General features: G+C 44.8%; 2 protein-coding genes across 9 annotated transcripts in view; both read right to left on the bottom strand.

The window, feature by feature from the left end:
* The window catches only part of LOC118361281 (zinc finger and BTB domain-containing protein 16-A-like), a 31,320-nt gene extending 19,030 nt beyond the window's left edge, over positions 1-12,290 (bottom strand). The window contains exons 1-4 of the mRNA XM_035741143.2: positions 12,103-12,290; positions 8,972-10,263; positions 4,063-4,163; positions 1,283-1,369 (exon numbers count right to left, since the gene is read on the bottom strand). Coding sequence (XP_035597036.1) covers positions 1,283-1,369; positions 4,063-4,163; positions 8,972-10,167 — 1,384 coding nt within the window. The 5' untranslated portion in view covers positions 10,168-10,263; positions 12,103-12,290. The remainder of the gene's footprint in view (positions 1-1,282; positions 1,370-4,062; positions 4,164-8,971; positions 10,264-12,102) is intronic.
* Positions 12,291-12,803: 513 nt separating this feature from the next.
* Positions 12,804-17,751, bottom strand: part of LOC118360651 (neural cell adhesion molecule 1) — a 113,574-nt gene continuing 108,626 nt past the window's right edge. For 5 of the 8 annotated variants that reach the window (XM_035740217.2, XM_052519988.1, XM_035740387.2 and 2 more), the window contains 2 exons: positions 16,116-17,249; positions 12,804-15,292 (listed from right to left, as the gene is read on the bottom strand). In XM_035740217.2, the coding sequence (XP_035596110.1) occupies positions 15,172-15,292; positions 16,116-17,249 (1,255 nt within the window). In that variant the 3' untranslated portion in view covers positions 12,804-15,171. Of the gene's footprint in view, positions 15,293-16,087; positions 17,250-17,751 lie in introns of all 8 variants that reach the window. The other 3 variants (XM_052519997.1, XM_052519999.1, XM_052520003.1) reach the window with 3 other exon arrangements.

Here is a 17,751-nt window from a genome sequence, read left to right as displayed (position 1 = left end):
AACATACAGTGAAGGCATATTCTAAAAGAGAATGGGTACAGTAGCTGAATTCCCTAAAACCACCAAACACCTCCAAAAGAATCATAACATTCTGGTCAGAGCAAGAAGTGTACAAAGTGGCAGTAAGAGGGTCATTTATCACACTAGACCAAGTTGAGATCATGACAAAATGAGTGTGTAATGCCATCCTGTACCCTGCACTAGATACGCTGCCAAGCCGATAACTGACCCCTGGATGTTTACAACCTGAAGGAGAGGAGGTAGAAACTTTAGGCATCGTTAACACCCCTCCATGACCACAGGCATGAACTATTCATATTGTGTGTGGCACCTGGAGTTACAGTTACATGCCAATGCTTCAGAGCGGGTTATCAGCTTTCTCTGACAGTAGCAGAAAAGGTGTGGATTCTGACACTCATTGTGGATCGACTGTAGGGTTTGTTTAAGATGATTAAAGGTAGAGTTTAATTTAGATACTGTAATGACTGGGATTCAGGCACTGGGAGAGGGTCTGAATATTTGGAAGGAAGACAAACATAGGCAGTTTTTCTTTCAACCTCATTTGTGTAACTTCGGTAGGAGATGCCCAGTCACCTGATTAGAGGAGTGCCTCGCTAATTAAAACAATTGGGTTTCAGAATAGTTCCCAGGAACTGACGTCCATTATCTTCTGAGCTAGAGAGGATAAATGGAATCTATCACCATGAGATCATTCCCAAACAAAATGTGTTGATCCAAGTTGTTGACGTGAGTCAGAGCCATAGAGTAACAACCCTCTGGACTCCTCACGCACATAGCCTAGATGCATGGCATATCTATGACACTGTCATGTACTTGCAGTGTGGTCTAGGCTGGCCTGGCGTGTCAGGCTTGCCAGCACCGTGGTAAATAGGCATGCACCCACATGGGACACCAGGAGATATTAGTTGGTGATATCTGAGAGGGCCTTCCTGTCCTCGCTAGCAGCTGATCAATTATGGAGCAACATGACAGGGACAGTTTAACCCTGCCAGCACAATAACAAGGATGTTAATCCCCATAGTCATATGTTTATTAAATACTTTTTTGAATAAGCAGCAAGACAGACAGAATACATTACATATGCAGACCTCAAAACGGTGTCTTGTCAATTGTAGCCTGCTTGTTTAAGGGTAGTGAATGAGTGTTTGTGAGTCATTGGGTACCTGTACGTTTTCAACCGTGAGCTATGTTTTTTCTGTGTGTGTCTGTGTCTGTCAGACAGTACTTGTGTGCGTGTGTCTGTGTGTCTGTCGTACAGTACCTGTGTGTGTTTGTCTGTGGGCCTCCAGAGCGTCTTCAGCAGAGAATGTAGCTCCACACTGATCACACACCAGGGCCTCAGCTCCAGCTGCAGGGGGACATCTCAGTCATGTGTCATCATCAAACACTCAACATATGGTGTACATTCTTTTGTGAGATGTAAACATTCATGTATACAGTATGAGAAAACAATCATCAATTTGTACAAAATAATTATGATCATGCTGTAGAGGGTGCAACTGAATTTGATGGATGGGATTCATGGTTATGGCAACCAATGAGCATCTGAATCTCAGATGGCTATAAAAGCTCCACTTTTACTTCCGAATCAAACCAAATTTTTAAAAGGTGAGAAAGCTGTTGGATTAAAACCCATTTCAAACCTTGAGCCAATGCAATGCTCTATTTAAAGGTCACTAAGTAACCATCCTCTTCTGTATACACTTTGGTTGTTTACAGTTACATTATGAGTCACACAGAGTAAAAAAGACCAGAACCCATTGGAAAAAACACAACTCTGGCCAAACAATGGCACCAGACAGTGTTCCATGGCCTCTCTATTTCACAGTGAGGAGCTGAGCTGAAGAGTTGTATTTACCCTGTTATCAGGCTCTGAACAGTGCACAGCCTGTCTGCCTGAGTTGACACAGAAGGACTGGGTGTTCTGTGCACAGCAGACAATCTGAGCCTGCGGCACATGTCTTTATCAAAAACACTCCCTTAGCCATCTCCCTCAGTAAAACACAGCACCCTGCTCACCTTTGGAATGCCCTTGTCTTTTCCTATGAAGAGATCAGAGAAGACAAGGGCACTGACACCACTCAGCTATAGGAGATGCCAGTTGCTCTGACAAGTGGCGATTCTGTACACACACACACACACACACACACACACACACACACACACACACACACACACACACACACACACACACACACACACACACACACACACACACACACACACACACACACACACACACACACACACACACACACACACACACAGACACAGACACACGCACACACTCTCCCAGCTGTTTGGATGTGGGCTGGCTAGGGGTGAAATGTAAATCGGTTTCAGATCCATACTGGCCCAGGGCTCTTTCACTGATCTATTTTCTGCTCAGCTGGCTTTAAATGAAGTTAAAATGACTAATTAAAACGCCCACAAGCTTTGGAAACTGGGAGCGTTACAGCCTAAATGTAGTCCTTTTTCAACTCTCCCCACCTCCCTGTACAGCTGCACTAGTCCTAGTGCTGTAGCTAGCTACAACCACCTCATCCGCAGATTTCACCTCATTTCAGATATTTGACATTTATCTTGGAAACAAAACATTTCAGCACACTATGTAGCCTTTTCCTAGATGTAGGTAGGTGATGTACTGCAGTGCTGTCCTTGGCTGAGAGAAGCATTTTAAGGACAGTACATTATATGTTGTGTGTGTGTTGTGTTCTGTGACAGTGTGTCCAGTGTGTTGTGTTCTGTGACAGTGTGTCCAGTGTGTTATATTGGGAGATTGCGCGTGATTAGGGAGGAAGAGAATATAGTGCATTGTCTTGTGCCGTCAAAGGCATGGAGTGTGCTCTCATCCATAAACCATCAAACTGTCTCCAGACGCGGCTGCAATAGTCCTCCATCAAAACACTTTGTCTGGCATACCAAAATACGAGCCAGCATCGAGCTGAATACCAAATCAGCCCATTAGAGCTGTGGCGCACTGGCTCCTTAGCAACCAACAGAGGGTCTAAAGGCTGCTATGGGCTATACGGCAACACACAATGACAATGAAATAAGATCAAACTCTTTCTTTTTGTACAATACAGAGGCTATATATTTTGTTCATGAATACAAATGAGATGAAAGAAGGTTTCAGAAATCTATTTGTAATGAAAGATCAAAGTATCTAAATTATGTGTAACAGGCCTATATAACACACACTATAGCCAGTATGTCTCATCAGGTCATACCGATGCAGACAGGATGAGTAAAGGAGAGTAGCCGTTTGCCAACTAGCAGAATACTTACTGTATGTCGTGACCTTATGCAACTATCATTCAGATCATAGAGTTCCAAACATGGATTAAAATGTGTCTACTGTGAGAGATCAGGTAGTTTATGAACACAGTTTGGAGAAAGGGAACCTGTCATCTCCTATCACTTTTACAGGGATCAGAGGAGAGGAAAGACAGATCAGAAGAGAGGAAAGCCAGGGTATAGCAGCATTGTTTCTATTCTTCCTTACATCAGAGTGGACTTTCTGTTTATATTTTTGTTTCATTTTTAAGCCCTCTCTCCGCCTACTCTCCTCCCCTTCTCCTGCTCTATTTTGGATAAAGTGGCTGGGAGAGCAGTCAGGTCTGATTAAGTCGGCGTTTGGGTACAGTGTGTTCCTGGACACACATCTGCGAGCGAGCCATCACACACGCTTCGGAGCACTGGCAGAACACCCAGGCCTGCCGGCAGCTGATGATGTCATCACTCAGAGGGACAGCGCTGGCGAGGAGCCAGACAGACTCTCCGAAAACACACACACACACAGATTCACAGAGAGAAGACAAAAGAGAAGACAGAGACACTGAAGATCTGACACATGCAGAGACAGTCTCAGACAGGAGACAGATAGGAGACAGACAATAAGGGGAATACTCTTTCCTATGGATCCTTTAAGATATATATACGTGTGACATAATGAAGAGGTACATGTGAAAACAGTACAGCTCTATCAGGGGTTTTCTGAATGGAATTTACTCTGTTATTATCATCATATGACAGTGTTACCTGAGTGAGAGAGCATGTGCATCCTAAGCCGTACACTGTCTATGAAGCGTTTGCCACAGAACTCACAGCCGTGTCCCTTCTCGCCTCCACTGTGCAGCTTCCTGTGGGGACAGAGACAAAAGGACTGTGATGAGCCAATGACTGAGCCAATGACTGAGGTCTCAAAAATAGCAGACAATAGCAAAAATGTTTTTGTGCATTTTCTGAAGGGTTTTCAAAATTCAGCAACATCATTGTCCTTGTACAGAACAACATGTTTAATTCCATCCTGAAAGTATCCCTCTCTGTGTACTGCTGCATCATTAGAGTAAAGAGGTCTCTAAGAGTCGTGAGTCACACAGTATCACACTGTACGAATACAAAAGGAGAACGGGATAATTTTAGAAAGCACAATACAAATAAACGTGCTTACACCCACGTACACATATAGACAGACAGAAGCACAGGCACCCACATACACATAGACACAGACACCCACATACACATATAGACAGACACCCACATACACATAGACACAGACACCCACGTACACATATAGACAGACAGAAGCACAGGCACCCACATACACATAGACACAGACACCCACATACACATATAGACAGACACCCACATACACATAGACACAGACACAGGACAGACAGAAGCACAGGCACCCACATACACATAGACACAGACACCCACATACACATATAGACAGACAGAAGCACAGGCACCCACATACACATAGACACAGACACCCACGTACACATATAGACAGACAGAAGCCCAGGCACCCACATACACATAGACACAGACACCCACGTACACATAGACAGACAGAAGCACAGGCACCCACATACACATAGACACAGACACCCACGTACACATATAGACAGACAGAAGCACAGGCACCCACATACACATAGACACAGACACCCACGTACACATATAGACAGACAGAAGCACAGGCACCCACATACACATAGACACAGACACCCACGTACACATATAGACAGACAGAAGCACAGGCACCCACATACACATAGACACAGACACCCACGTACACATATAGACAGACAGAAGCACAGGCACCCACATACACATAGACACAGACACCCACATACACATATAGACAGACAGAAGCACAGACACCCACATACACATAGACACAGACACCCACGTACACATACAGACAGACAGAAGCAAAGACACCCACATACACATAGACACAGACTCCCACGTACACATAGACACAGACACCCACGTACACATACAGACAGACAGAAGCACAGACACCCACATAGACACAGACACCCACATACACATAGACACAGACACCCACGTACACATACAGACAGACAGAAGCACAGACACCCACATACACAGACACCCACGTACACATACAGACAGACAGAAGCACAGACACCCACATACACATAGACACAGACACCCACGTACACATACAGACAGACAGAAGCACAGGCACCCACATACACATAGACACAGACACCCACATACACATATAGACAGACACCCACATACACATAGACACAGACACCCACATACACATATAGACAGACACCCACATACACATAGACACAGACACCCACGTACACATATAGACAGACAGAAGCACAGGCACCCACATACACATAGACACAGACACCCACGTACACATATAGACAGACAGAAGCACAGGCACCCACATACACATAGACAGACAGAAGCAGACAGAAGCAGGCACCCACATACACATAGACACAGACACCCACGTACACATATAGACAGACAGAAGCACAGGCACCCACATACACATAGACACAGACACCCACGTACACATATAGACAGACAGAAGCACAGGCACCCACATACACATAGACACAGACACCCACATACACATATAGACAGACAGAAGCACAGGCACCCACATACACATATAGACAGACACCCACATACACATAGACACAGACACCCACGTACACATATAGACAGACAGAAGCACAGGCACCCACATACACATAGACACAGACACCCACGTACACATATAGACAGACAGAAGCACAGGCACCCACATACACATAGACACAGACACCCACGTACACATATAGACAGACAGAAGCACAGGCACCCACATACACATAGACACAGACACCCACGTACACATACAGACAGACAGAAGCACAGATACACATAGACACAGACTCCCACGTACACATAGACACAGACACCCACGTACACATACAGACAGACAGAAGCACAGACACCCACATAGACACAGACACCCACATACACATAGACACAGACACCCACGTACACATACAGACAGACAGAAGCACAGGCACCCACATACACATAGACACAGACACCCACGTACACATACAGACAGACAGAAGCACAGACACCCACATACACATAGACACAGACACCCACGTACACATACAGACACAGACAGAAGCACAGACACCCACATACACATAGACACAGACTCCCACGTACACATAGACACAGACACCCACGTACACATACAGACACAGACAGAAGCACAGACACCCACGTACCAATTTGTAAGTCGCTCTGGATAAGAGCGTCTGCTAAATGACTTAAATGTAATGTAATGTAAATGTACATACACAGACACAGACAGAAACACAGACACACACGTACGCATGGAAATCAAGACACACACTCCTCTCGTAACTAGTACAAAAATAAAAAAAACTGATTTGCCACTTTGCCTGCAGCAAACCCCATGATATCATATCACACACATCCACCCATGCGAGGCATCATCTGCATTGTTATCCTCATATCCCCCTCTGCAGTACAATGGTCAGACAGCAGTCCTATAGACAGTTCTAAACAGACCACAGTCAAATAATAGATGATCTAATACATAGTACCAATAAAATATTAGGTCAACAAAACTCTTCAATTAAATCAAGAACACCCGTTACATCAAAATAGAATAGAAAAGAAGAGGATTTAACTGAAAACTAGGGAAGTGATCCACTATAAACCAGACACCTCATACGATTCCCAGCTTTCTCCTTTAGATAATGAACTTAATCAAAGCTGAAGTTAAAGTTCTGAGAAGGTGTGCTATGCCCTAACAAACTTCTCTCTCCCTGTTCTCTCCACAAATGTCAATGTGACTAAAGTGGATGATGCTCAGTGACCTGTCTCCTGACATGGACTAGTTTCATTAAAACACCAGCAGTCACCAGAAGGACTGACTCCTCCAACCTTCAAACCTCTGCCTATCTCCATGACTGAGCATTGGCTAGCTAATACCCTGCTGGATGTTCTGTCATCAGGCTCTTTCAAACACTGGAGTGGCACAGGCCTGAAATGTCAACCATCTGCGTGGGAGGAGAAAGGGTAGAAGTTGGTGCTCTGACACCGATGATGGCTCGGTTGATTGATTTAGCAATGGTACCTGAGGAACGGTCTGAAGCTGTTGTAATGTCATGAGATGCACTGCTCACAAGCTAAAGCTGAGCTGGTGTAGCACATGTCATCAACAGAGTTATGGGAACGGTGACTCATGAGTTCACAATAATCCTACAAGTTATAAACCCACCAACCTCTAGTCTAAACCCACCAACCTCTAGTCTAAACCCACCAACCACTAGTCTAAACCCACCATCCTCTAGTTGACCTCTAGTCTAAACCCACCAACCTCTAGTCTAAACCCACCAACCTCTAGTTGACCTCTAGTCTAAACCCACCAACCTCTAGTTGACCTCTAGTCTAAACCCACCAACCTCTAGTCTAAACCCACCAACCTCTAGTCTAAACCCACCAACCACTAGTCTAAACCCACCAACCTCTAGTCTAAACCCACCAACCACTAGTCTAAACCCACCATCCTCTAGTCTAAACCCACCGACCTCCAGTCTAAACCCACCAACCTCTAGTTGACCTCTAGTCTAAACCTACCAACCTCTAGTCTAAACCCACCAATCTCTAGTCTAAACCCACCAACCTCTAGTTGACCTCTAGTCTAAACCCACCAACCTCTAGTTGACCTCTAGTCTAAACCTACCAACCTCTAGTCTAAACCCACCAATCTCTAGTCTAAACCCACCAACCACTAGTCTAAACCCACCAATCTCTAGTCTAAACCCACCAACCACTAGTCTAAACCCACCAACCCCTAGTCTAAACCCACCAAGTCATGAGGCAGCAGTATAACTGTCAACCAGTGGCTTCTGCCTTCCCATGCTAAGAAGCCTGCTAATCCCTATAGAGGCAGGCTACTCTCCCTCCTCACTAATGCAAAGGAATGCATACCAAATGCACTCAGAGACAGTTTTAAGTATGAGTCATATCTAATTCAAAATAATCATACAGAATTGTGAAATTTAGAAACTTAGTAAACAGCTTCATTATGCCACACCATGTATGCTAAGTGGCTAACAAAGACCCATTTCATACCTCTCATGAAGTCCCTCTATTCAAGCACAAGAGCAGGTGTCTTTTTTAAACAAATTAAGATATTCAATATCGTTGCTCCCAGGTCTTTCCTTTGAAGTCTTTTACCGTGTTAAAAGTTAATGAAGACAAAAAAGAAAAACAATCGCCAACCTTTAAATTAGAAGTTGTTTACTACAATGTATCTCTTCCTGCACACTCTAACAAAACATTTAACCATTTAGCATGAAGACTCCATACTCACCACACACATACACACTCCAAATCCCTCTCTCGGTCTCTCACAGACCTCCTAGTGTATAGCGACCAGATAGAGCACTTTGTAGGTGAAGGGGTGACACAATTTAATTGCATTCCACATTCAACTACATTTACTTGCCGGCACTCTCTGACAAAATACTTCCTTCAATGATACCTTGAGATCCATAATACCTAAAGACACCCTGGAAATATAACAGTGAGTTGAGTATGCAGTCTGCAGTAATCTGTACTCTACCTGTGTTGCTCCATGGCCTCTCTGTTATGCAGCTGGAGACCACAGTCCCCACAGCTCTGACTCTGACTCTGGCCCTCCCGCCTCATCCCTGCTGCAAACTGGCCCAGCCTGCTGAGGATCTCCCTGTGGAGCAGGCCTTGGGGCAGCAGTCCCCCGTAGGCCCTCAGGTCCAGGGACATGGCCAGGGAAGGGGCGACCGACATGGGCATAGGCAACCCCACCTCCCCTATGTGATTGGAGGGCATGGAGGAGTAGAGGGAGGCCAGGTGTTTCTCAGCCAGCCCAGGGAAACTGTCCAGAGGAGAGTTGTTCCCCACTATGCCCCCCTCCTCTTGGCCCGAGTGCTGCTCTCTAGCCGAGGTGATGACACTGCCTCTTTGGGGGGTCCCCGGGCCCTCATCTCTGGGCTGGTCCGATTCAAAGCCTCCCTCCCCTCTGCTGGAGGAACGGCCCTCGTAGCTATTGACTTCATCCACCTGCATGTTATTGTCCTCTGTCTTTATCCTCTTACTCAGAGGCAGGGAGGGGTGCTGTGCTCCATTGAGGCTGTACTGTAGTGGAGACTGACCCAGGCCCTCCAGACTAACCCCTCCATCTTGTGTGGGACTAGCTACAGGGAGCCCCATAGGTAGTCCCCCTGGTATAGAGGGACTCCTGTCAGTCATGTGGTACAGTGCCAGGTGGTGCAGGGCGGTGGGGTTGATACCACCCTCCTGCATGGAATGCTTCTTGGAGATTAGCATGTTCCTCCAGTGCCTTGCCCTGCCATGTTCGCTCTCTCCAGACCCGTGGTTCCTCCCACTCAGTCTCAGGTGGTCCTGCTTCTCCTCTGATTGGATGGTCTCCAGGACCTTGAGGCACTGCTCCTCCAGGTACTCGATCTCCAGGATCTCAGCGGCGTACAGCAGGTCATCCAGGTCCTCGGCCGTGGCCTGCAGGGAGGCCGTGTAGGCGTACTCCAGGATCTGCTGGAAGGTCTTGGGGGAGAGGAAGTCGAGGGCGTAGCGCAGGCTGCTGCGGTGGAACAAGATCTCAAACATCTTGCTGGTGCAGGCCAGGACGGTGCGGTGGGCCGGGAACTCCTGGCCATCCACCGTGATGATTACGTCACACAGCGTTCCCGACAGACGCATATGATTGGCCCTGTGTAGGAGCATGGCAGGGAGGGTGGGGTTGTGGAGCTGGAGAACACCCATGTTAGTCAGATGATCCGTACAGCCTCGGACCCTCTCTGAGCCCACGCATGAGGTGTGTTCTATCCCACCTGCTTTCCCTTCAGTGTGTCTATAAGTCTAAAGGGAGATACAGAAGAAACCACATTAAATATTCAAATCTCAGATAATGGCAATGACAGTACAATTAATAGTGAATAAGAATGGTCTGGTTGATTGCCATGTTTAAAAAAAAGAAGATGTCTTGTGTCAATATCTTGCATGTTCAACAATTGCAGAGGGAAAGAAAAGTAATAATATTTTAGCATTGGCTGGCCAAATGTCAGGCACTGAGTTGAAATGTTGATATTGTATGGTAATGTGTCACTATAAGGAAATACTCGGGAAGGAAACACAGGAGAATTATAGATTCCCTAAATCCAGGAGTGCACAATGAGGTCTGTTTGATACTAGTCACACCCCATCAATATACACACACTACCCCATAACGGCAAAGCAAAAACAGTTTTTAATAAATTTCGACACAATCCTGTCTCGGAGCTCTATGGACAATTCCTTTGACCTCATGGCCTGGTTTTTACTCTGACATGCACTGTCAATTGTGGGGCCTTATATTGACAGGTGTTTGCCTTTCCAAATCATGTCCAGTCCATCGAATTTACCTCAGGTGGACTCCAATCAAGTTGTAGAAACATCTCAAGGATGATCAATGCAAACAGGATGCACCTGAGCTCAATTTCGATTCTCATAGCAAAGGGTCTGAATACATATGCAAACAAGGTATTTATGTTTTTTTTATTTTTTTAATACATTTGCACATTTTTCAAAATACCTGTTTTCGCTTTGTCATTATGGGTTATTGTGTTTAGATTGATGAGGATTTAAAAAAAATCCATTGTAGAATATGGCTGTAACGTAACAAAATGTGATACAAAGTCAAGGTGTCTGAATACTTTCTGAATGCACTGTATGTCATAGGCTGCAAGTGGACAGAGCCATACACTATCACATGTGCTGTAAATGCATTAGTACACACGCACATTAACTGTATTATTGCAACAGGTAACACACGGATGCATGAACTTTTATGTCTATACTGAGCCACTCGCTGATATGGGCGCATATGGATTGCGTAAACGATTATAGATGGGCTAAAGCGGGAACACTCCTGAATAAATCGATCTAATAAGTTACTACTATCAAACCACGATTACATTTGAACCAAATGTTAGATTTAGAAAGGTGAAAAATACCGTTCACAATCACACACATTTGGAGCGCTTTTTTAATGTTTGTAGGGATGGCCACTCCTAAACCAATATAGCCTATATAGCCTACGATCATAAAGATAAATGCTACGATAAATAGTTCCATGATTATTTGTTATATTTTCTGACCTTCAGTGACCACTGACCCATATACACTTAATGGATAATGCTGACACTCAGCCTGGGTAGTTCCGCAACAGAGCGCATCAGGTGCTAACTATGCTCTGATGGAATCACGAATTCCTACCCCAAAACACCAACATGTACATTTATCTGGTCACTAACGCTCTAAACATGAAATAATTCAATATGGCCATAGTGTTAAACTGTAGGGGAGCAACACATAGCCTGGGCGCACAGCACGGCACACGGCTTAGTCACGTCTCTCTCTCTGTCTGATCGTATGGCGGGCATACTAAGCAGTCAAGTTTTTAAATCCGTTACAGTAACTGCGGGCAAACTTTAGCCCCAATAACGTTTTAGGAAACGCGACTATGTATATAAAAACAAACACAAATGGATTGCTATTTAGTGAATATGTCAATTAATAATTCAGCATTGTCCATAAATTGGTAACATGGTGAAGAATAGCTATTTCAGAAAGTATTTTCGATTCACCTGTGCAACGGGAGTATTACTGCAATAGAGAACATTGAAAGAAAACTATTTTGCTATCATTCATTCCCCTTACCTTAGCGGCCTGTTACGTCCTCACTCAGCCGATTGCGTTATCATTCAGGCAACATCATGGTAAGGCATTTCACAGAAACCGCTCCAAACTCATCCCCACTCCAAGTAGGCAAATTGTCACCCAGGCGACGTCACAGCTTTGAATGATTGTCCTCTGTTCCCGGTTCTATCAAGGCTGGAAAGAGAGACATCTACAGGGCAGCAGTCCTCACGACCTGGTTTTTGGGCAGGGTGAATGAAAGTCAGTTGTCTTTGGATCCAGATGCAATTGAAAACAACTAGTTAAATTAACCATTATTCATCACTTACTGAGATTTTAAAAAAATACTGGTAGGTCTGTCTGGGTCATATGTATCTGCCCTGGCTCATTACAATTATATTAATCACTCAAGTCTCGACAGAGGAGCAAAAGGAGTCACTAACTCATACCCTATTACAATCTATAATTTTCTTATCTCTTCACGTAATCTAGAAGGTTTAATAACCTTAATCAAGGAGTTATTTGAGATATTACCTTATCATCAACAAGGACATTGATATAATCTTACTAAATATATTACATTTGTAAATTGTCAATTCGTGCCATCTAGTGTTCACTTGTATATTACATCTACAAACTCCATCAGAAAGAAAAGGGCACACTAATAATATAATATCATTGTAGAATACAATTACTTGCCATAAAAACAATGGTAAACAGCGTGAGGTTCCAAAACCTTGTTTTATTTTGTAAATGGGTTAGTACTGACTGTAGACCGCCGAGAGCAGAACGGTCCACTGGGTTCGACCCAGTAAAACCAAGAGGCTCCAGAGATAGGGGACGGGGTGGGAGGATGACAACAGCAGAGGGTTGTAATTGTACAGGTTCTGGCATGACTGTCCTATTCCACTGATGTACTGAGGGGAATGATTGTTTACATGAAAGTGTCAGAACAACATACAGTATTAACATTTTGGAGTGTTGTTTTCTTCTGTTGTCAGATTACCAACCTGCCCTCTGTCTCTGGCATTATAAATTCAACAGGCAGCAAGCTCATGATGCCTGCTATTGTACAAAAACAAAATCAATTCAAAGACAACATTACAGAACACTTGAACAACAACTGGAGAATAAAATAAAGTGTTTTATAGGCCTGAACAGACCTCATTCTGATAACTCCCTCACATAACTCACATTGCCTAAACAAACATAGGCACGTCTGTTTGGGTTTCTGTTACACATATTTGATAAAGTACCGTTTGTATTCATCATGCCTAAAACTCAACATATCTCCCCAGGCTGTGTTACAGACTGCACTAGACCTCTGTGTGATGGGACATATCAACAACTCTATACTGTATATACATTTGCTGTACTGTTTTCATAGATACAATATAAAAAGAATATACAGGTAAACCTTTCACGACAAAGCTATGCAGATATTATTGAAAGTGACGACAAGACAATCTATTGACACAGTCACAGTGCACAAGCTCGCAGTCAGGAGTGGAAAAGAAACCTTTCCATATAGAGTACAAAAACTGCTTTAAAAGATTTTTGCTTCAAAAACACAATTCTGAATGATAAATGTCAGGCATTTTCTTTGTTTTCTTGTGAATATGATAAGATACTCATCATAGTTGATGTTAAAACAAGGAGGTGGTGGTGCTTGGGTCATGAGACATTCACTTAGATCACTAAACGTTATTCTCTACAACATTTCTCTGTGAGAACCACTGTATCGGTTGCACATGGCTCGATCTTGTGTTCCATTGTGAATACCGGTACAATATTCGCTCAATACGTACTTCTGCATTTAGCACAATACAGTATTCATTTCCTGAACCTCCAGGTAAGGCGAGTTGAAGACATCTCATATGATAACTCCTGATACATATCTATGATAATATGGCTTTCTCTGAAACCCAAGCATTCCCCGCACTGTGGGCTGCTAGCTAGAAATAACCCTACCTTCCTTTCTGTCTGTCTCTGTCACTCAAGAGCTTGCCTTGGCGCATGGGGAAGTGGTGTTAACCAAATCAATGAACTTCTGTTTGAAACAATGAAACAATCTGTATGATAACCCACCCTAATACAGACATAAAGAGTAAAACAGTGAAATGTTTCAAACAAAACATTAAGAACCATTTGCAAATCAGACATGCAAACAAACTATTCGATGAGACTAGCCATCAAACATTTGAACAATGTAACATGGAAATAATAAAATAATGTCTACATGGTCAATCTCTTCAGTATATATAGACTGAGTGTACAAAACATTATTCTCTTTCCATGACAGACTGACCAGGTGAATCCAGAAGAAAGCTATGATCCCGTTTGATGTCAATTGTTAAATCCACTCCAATCAGTGTAAATGAACAGGAGGAGGCTGGTTAAAGAAGGATTTTTAAGCCTTGAGACATGGATTGTGTGTGTGTCATTCAGATGGTGAATAGGCAAGACACAATATTGAAGTGCCTTTGAAGGGGGTATGGTAGTAGGTACCAGGTGTCAAGAACCGCAACACTGTTGGGTTTTCACACTCAACAGTTTCCCATGTGCATCAAGAATGGTCCACCACCCAGAGGACATCCAACCATCTTGACACAACTGCAGGAAACATTGGAGTCAACATGGGCCTGCATCCCTGTGGAACACTTTCGACACCTTGTAAAGTCCATGCCCCGATGAATTGAGGCTATTCTGAGGGCAAAGGGGGTGTAACTAAATATTAGGAAGATAATCCTAATGTTTTGTACACTCAGTGTTATGTTCCTGAATAATCCATTGTTTATCCTCACTGAAAACAATTATAACTCTGAGTAGTTGTAAAAACTAGAATTTTGTCTCCTATACCACTTGAAATGACTCAAATGGAATTCTTTAGTGTTCCATGTGTGTAGCAAAACAAATCATACGTGAGAATAAAAATGTTTTTGCACAATCAGATCGTGCTCTAATGAACTCTATTGCACAGACACATGTTGCTGTTCTGGAAATGCAGTAAGGGCACTGGAAAGAAAAACTGCTGCAGACTGTAATGAGTGTTGCTGCCGCCGCCATCTTGGATGGGCTGAGGCTGCCCAATCATGCTTTGTTGTCGCTGGCGTTTCTCTGTGTGACATTGTTGTGTTCTGTGGTCACCTCTGACAGGGCTGTCTTCACCTCAGCCTCCTCCGCTTTACTTTTCTCACCTCCAAATATCTTCCTGCAATGGAGAAAATGTTAGAAATGAACAGTCTACCTGCAATGTAATAGAAAAACAACAACATTCCTAAGAAAACCACAACTGCTGCGTTCAAACAAAAAACACCCCAAATAGAAACATTTACATTCTATCAGACGCTCTTATCCAGAGTGACTTACAGGACACATTAGGGTTAAGTGCCTTGCTCAAGGGCACATCAACAGATCGTTCACCTAGTTGGCTCTGGGATTTGAACCAGCAACCTTTCGGTTACTGGTCCAACGCTCTTAACCGCTACTTTTCCAATAGATATTTAGACAATAGCCATAGGTAGTAATTGTTAGACGATTGATACCAACACAAGTAATATAATTACAGAGCACCTCTGAGTCAAAGTGATAGAGCAGTACTGATGGTCTGTTGCAGTGTCTGCCCTACCATTGAATAGACATTAGGCAGGGTGAGTGAAAGATCTAGTCTTCTGGCCCTAACCCCAGCCTAAGAGCAGTACTAATGCCCGGCACTGTCATTACAAGACTTCCACAACTTCCACAACACACTCTACAAGGGGAACCATACTACTACACAGTACTTTACTACTCCACACGACGCTACACACACACACATCCACACAACCACTACCATGGCAATGACTACAGCACTTGTCACCATTTTACAGGTCTCATTAATTAACAATTATCACCACTGTTACCACAATTGACTACTACAATTTCACTTTACTTCACAAGACAAATGGAAAGGTGGAGACTGAGTGATAATAGAATAGTAGATGACTGGGAACACAAAAACATTTACACGTATAAACCTCTAGAGGGAGCCATACTCGTCGTTGAGTGGAGCAGCCTTGGCCGGACTGTCTAACTCCTCCAGAGCTGGGGGGCTTGAGGCCTGGAGGTCTGCCCCAAACCCGTTTCCGTTAGCCAGGGGGGAGGAGGATGAGGAAAGGCCAGGGGCAGGGGAGGGAATGGGACTACTCTGAAACCTAGTGGCCTCTGCTGGGGGCATGGAGGGGCACTCAGTCTCCACCCCATCGGTCAACTCTAACTCTATCTCTGGGGCTTGGGGTGCTGTGGTGGTGGGCATGTGGGGGGTCAGGGTGGGTGTTGGGGTGTCGTATATAGTAGAAGCCAGTGTGATAGTGACCGTGGGGGCAGCAGGTGTGGCAAAGGTCGGGGCAGTGGAAGCATTAGGGGCAGGTGTGGTGGGGGCACTTGTGGGAACTGGAATACTAGTGAGAATGTTTGGGAAAACAGGGGCACATTTGATTGTGTCCTCGTGAACGATAGCAGCAGTTATGTCAGCATTGAAGGCAGTAGTAGGAGCACTAGGGACATATGTGGTAGTGGGAGCAAGTTTAGAAGTGGAGGTGTCAGAGGCTGGGAAAGTGAATGCCATAGAAGCAGGAGAGGGGCTGTCTGGGGCAATAGGAGCAGCTTTCCTGGTGTTTGGACTAGGAGAGGCAGTGGAGGGGGCAAGAGAGGGACTTTCCGGGGCAGATTTCCTGGGGGCCATGGTGGTGGAGTGGGTAGGTGTGGGGCTCTTGGGAGTGGGAGGAGAAGGAGCAGGTCTGTTAGAGTTTCGACGCCTAGGTGGTATTGGAATAGGGGAATTTTTAGGAGATGTAGGGCAATCTGTGGCACTAACAGCAGTGGCATACATGTTGTCCTCTGCTCTAGGAGAGCTGTCTCCTAGAAGGTCTAACAGGGGGGCTACTCTAGCTGTGATGTCAGAGGTGGAGATGAAGGGGGTTGGGGGGGCTGTGTTGGACTCTGGAGTGGGTGCCGGGGCGGGGGCAGGCAGGGGGTCAGTAGCGAGGGCAGACAGGCTACAAGTGAGAGCGGTGCTCTCACTAGAGGGGCTGTCCTGGGCGGGGTCATAGGTTGTGTTGGCTGTGTCAGAGATGGTGGCTACAGACGAGAGGGTATCCAGAGCCAGGGCAGCAGTGTGAGCGGCCAGCCTGGGAGAGAGAGCAGGGAGAGAGCAGAGACACACACACTAGACAGTGAGGTGACTGGGACCCGACGTGGGGACTGAGGAGGAGGGGTGGAGAGGAGGAGCAAGCAGGAGGTTCGGTTAGGGGAGGCATGCAGTTAGATATCACACACAGAGCAGACAACATCAACCAGAGAGAAAGGACACACAAGGGGGTTCCATGCAGTGAGGCACATCAAATAACAAAGGACACTGTCCATGCACAGACTAACATGGAGAACATGTAGGGTCTAATGAACTGAACACAGGTATTTCTAATGGAAAGGATCACTACACACAACCACCTGAAGGGTTGAATTGTAACAGAAACTCATCTCATGTGACTCCCGTTTTTAATGTCTCAGTTTTTAGGTGGGCTTCATCAAGTTCACCATATACAGGAATAAACCACAGTGGATCTATCCACGTCTTTGACTGGTAGCGATTCAACCGTGATATCGAAAAGTTGAATCTCCTGAGAAATATCC

This window comes from Oncorhynchus keta, chromosome 1 (genome assembly GCF_023373465.1).
Source record: "Oncorhynchus keta strain PuntledgeMale-10-30-2019 chromosome 1, Oket_V2, whole genome shotgun sequence".
NCBI classification, from domain to species: Eukaryota; Metazoa; Chordata; class Actinopteri; order Salmoniformes; family Salmonidae; genus Oncorhynchus; species Oncorhynchus keta.
The sequence above is the reverse complement of the archived record's forward strand: the minus strand, read 5'-3'. Positions and strand labels throughout refer to the sequence as shown.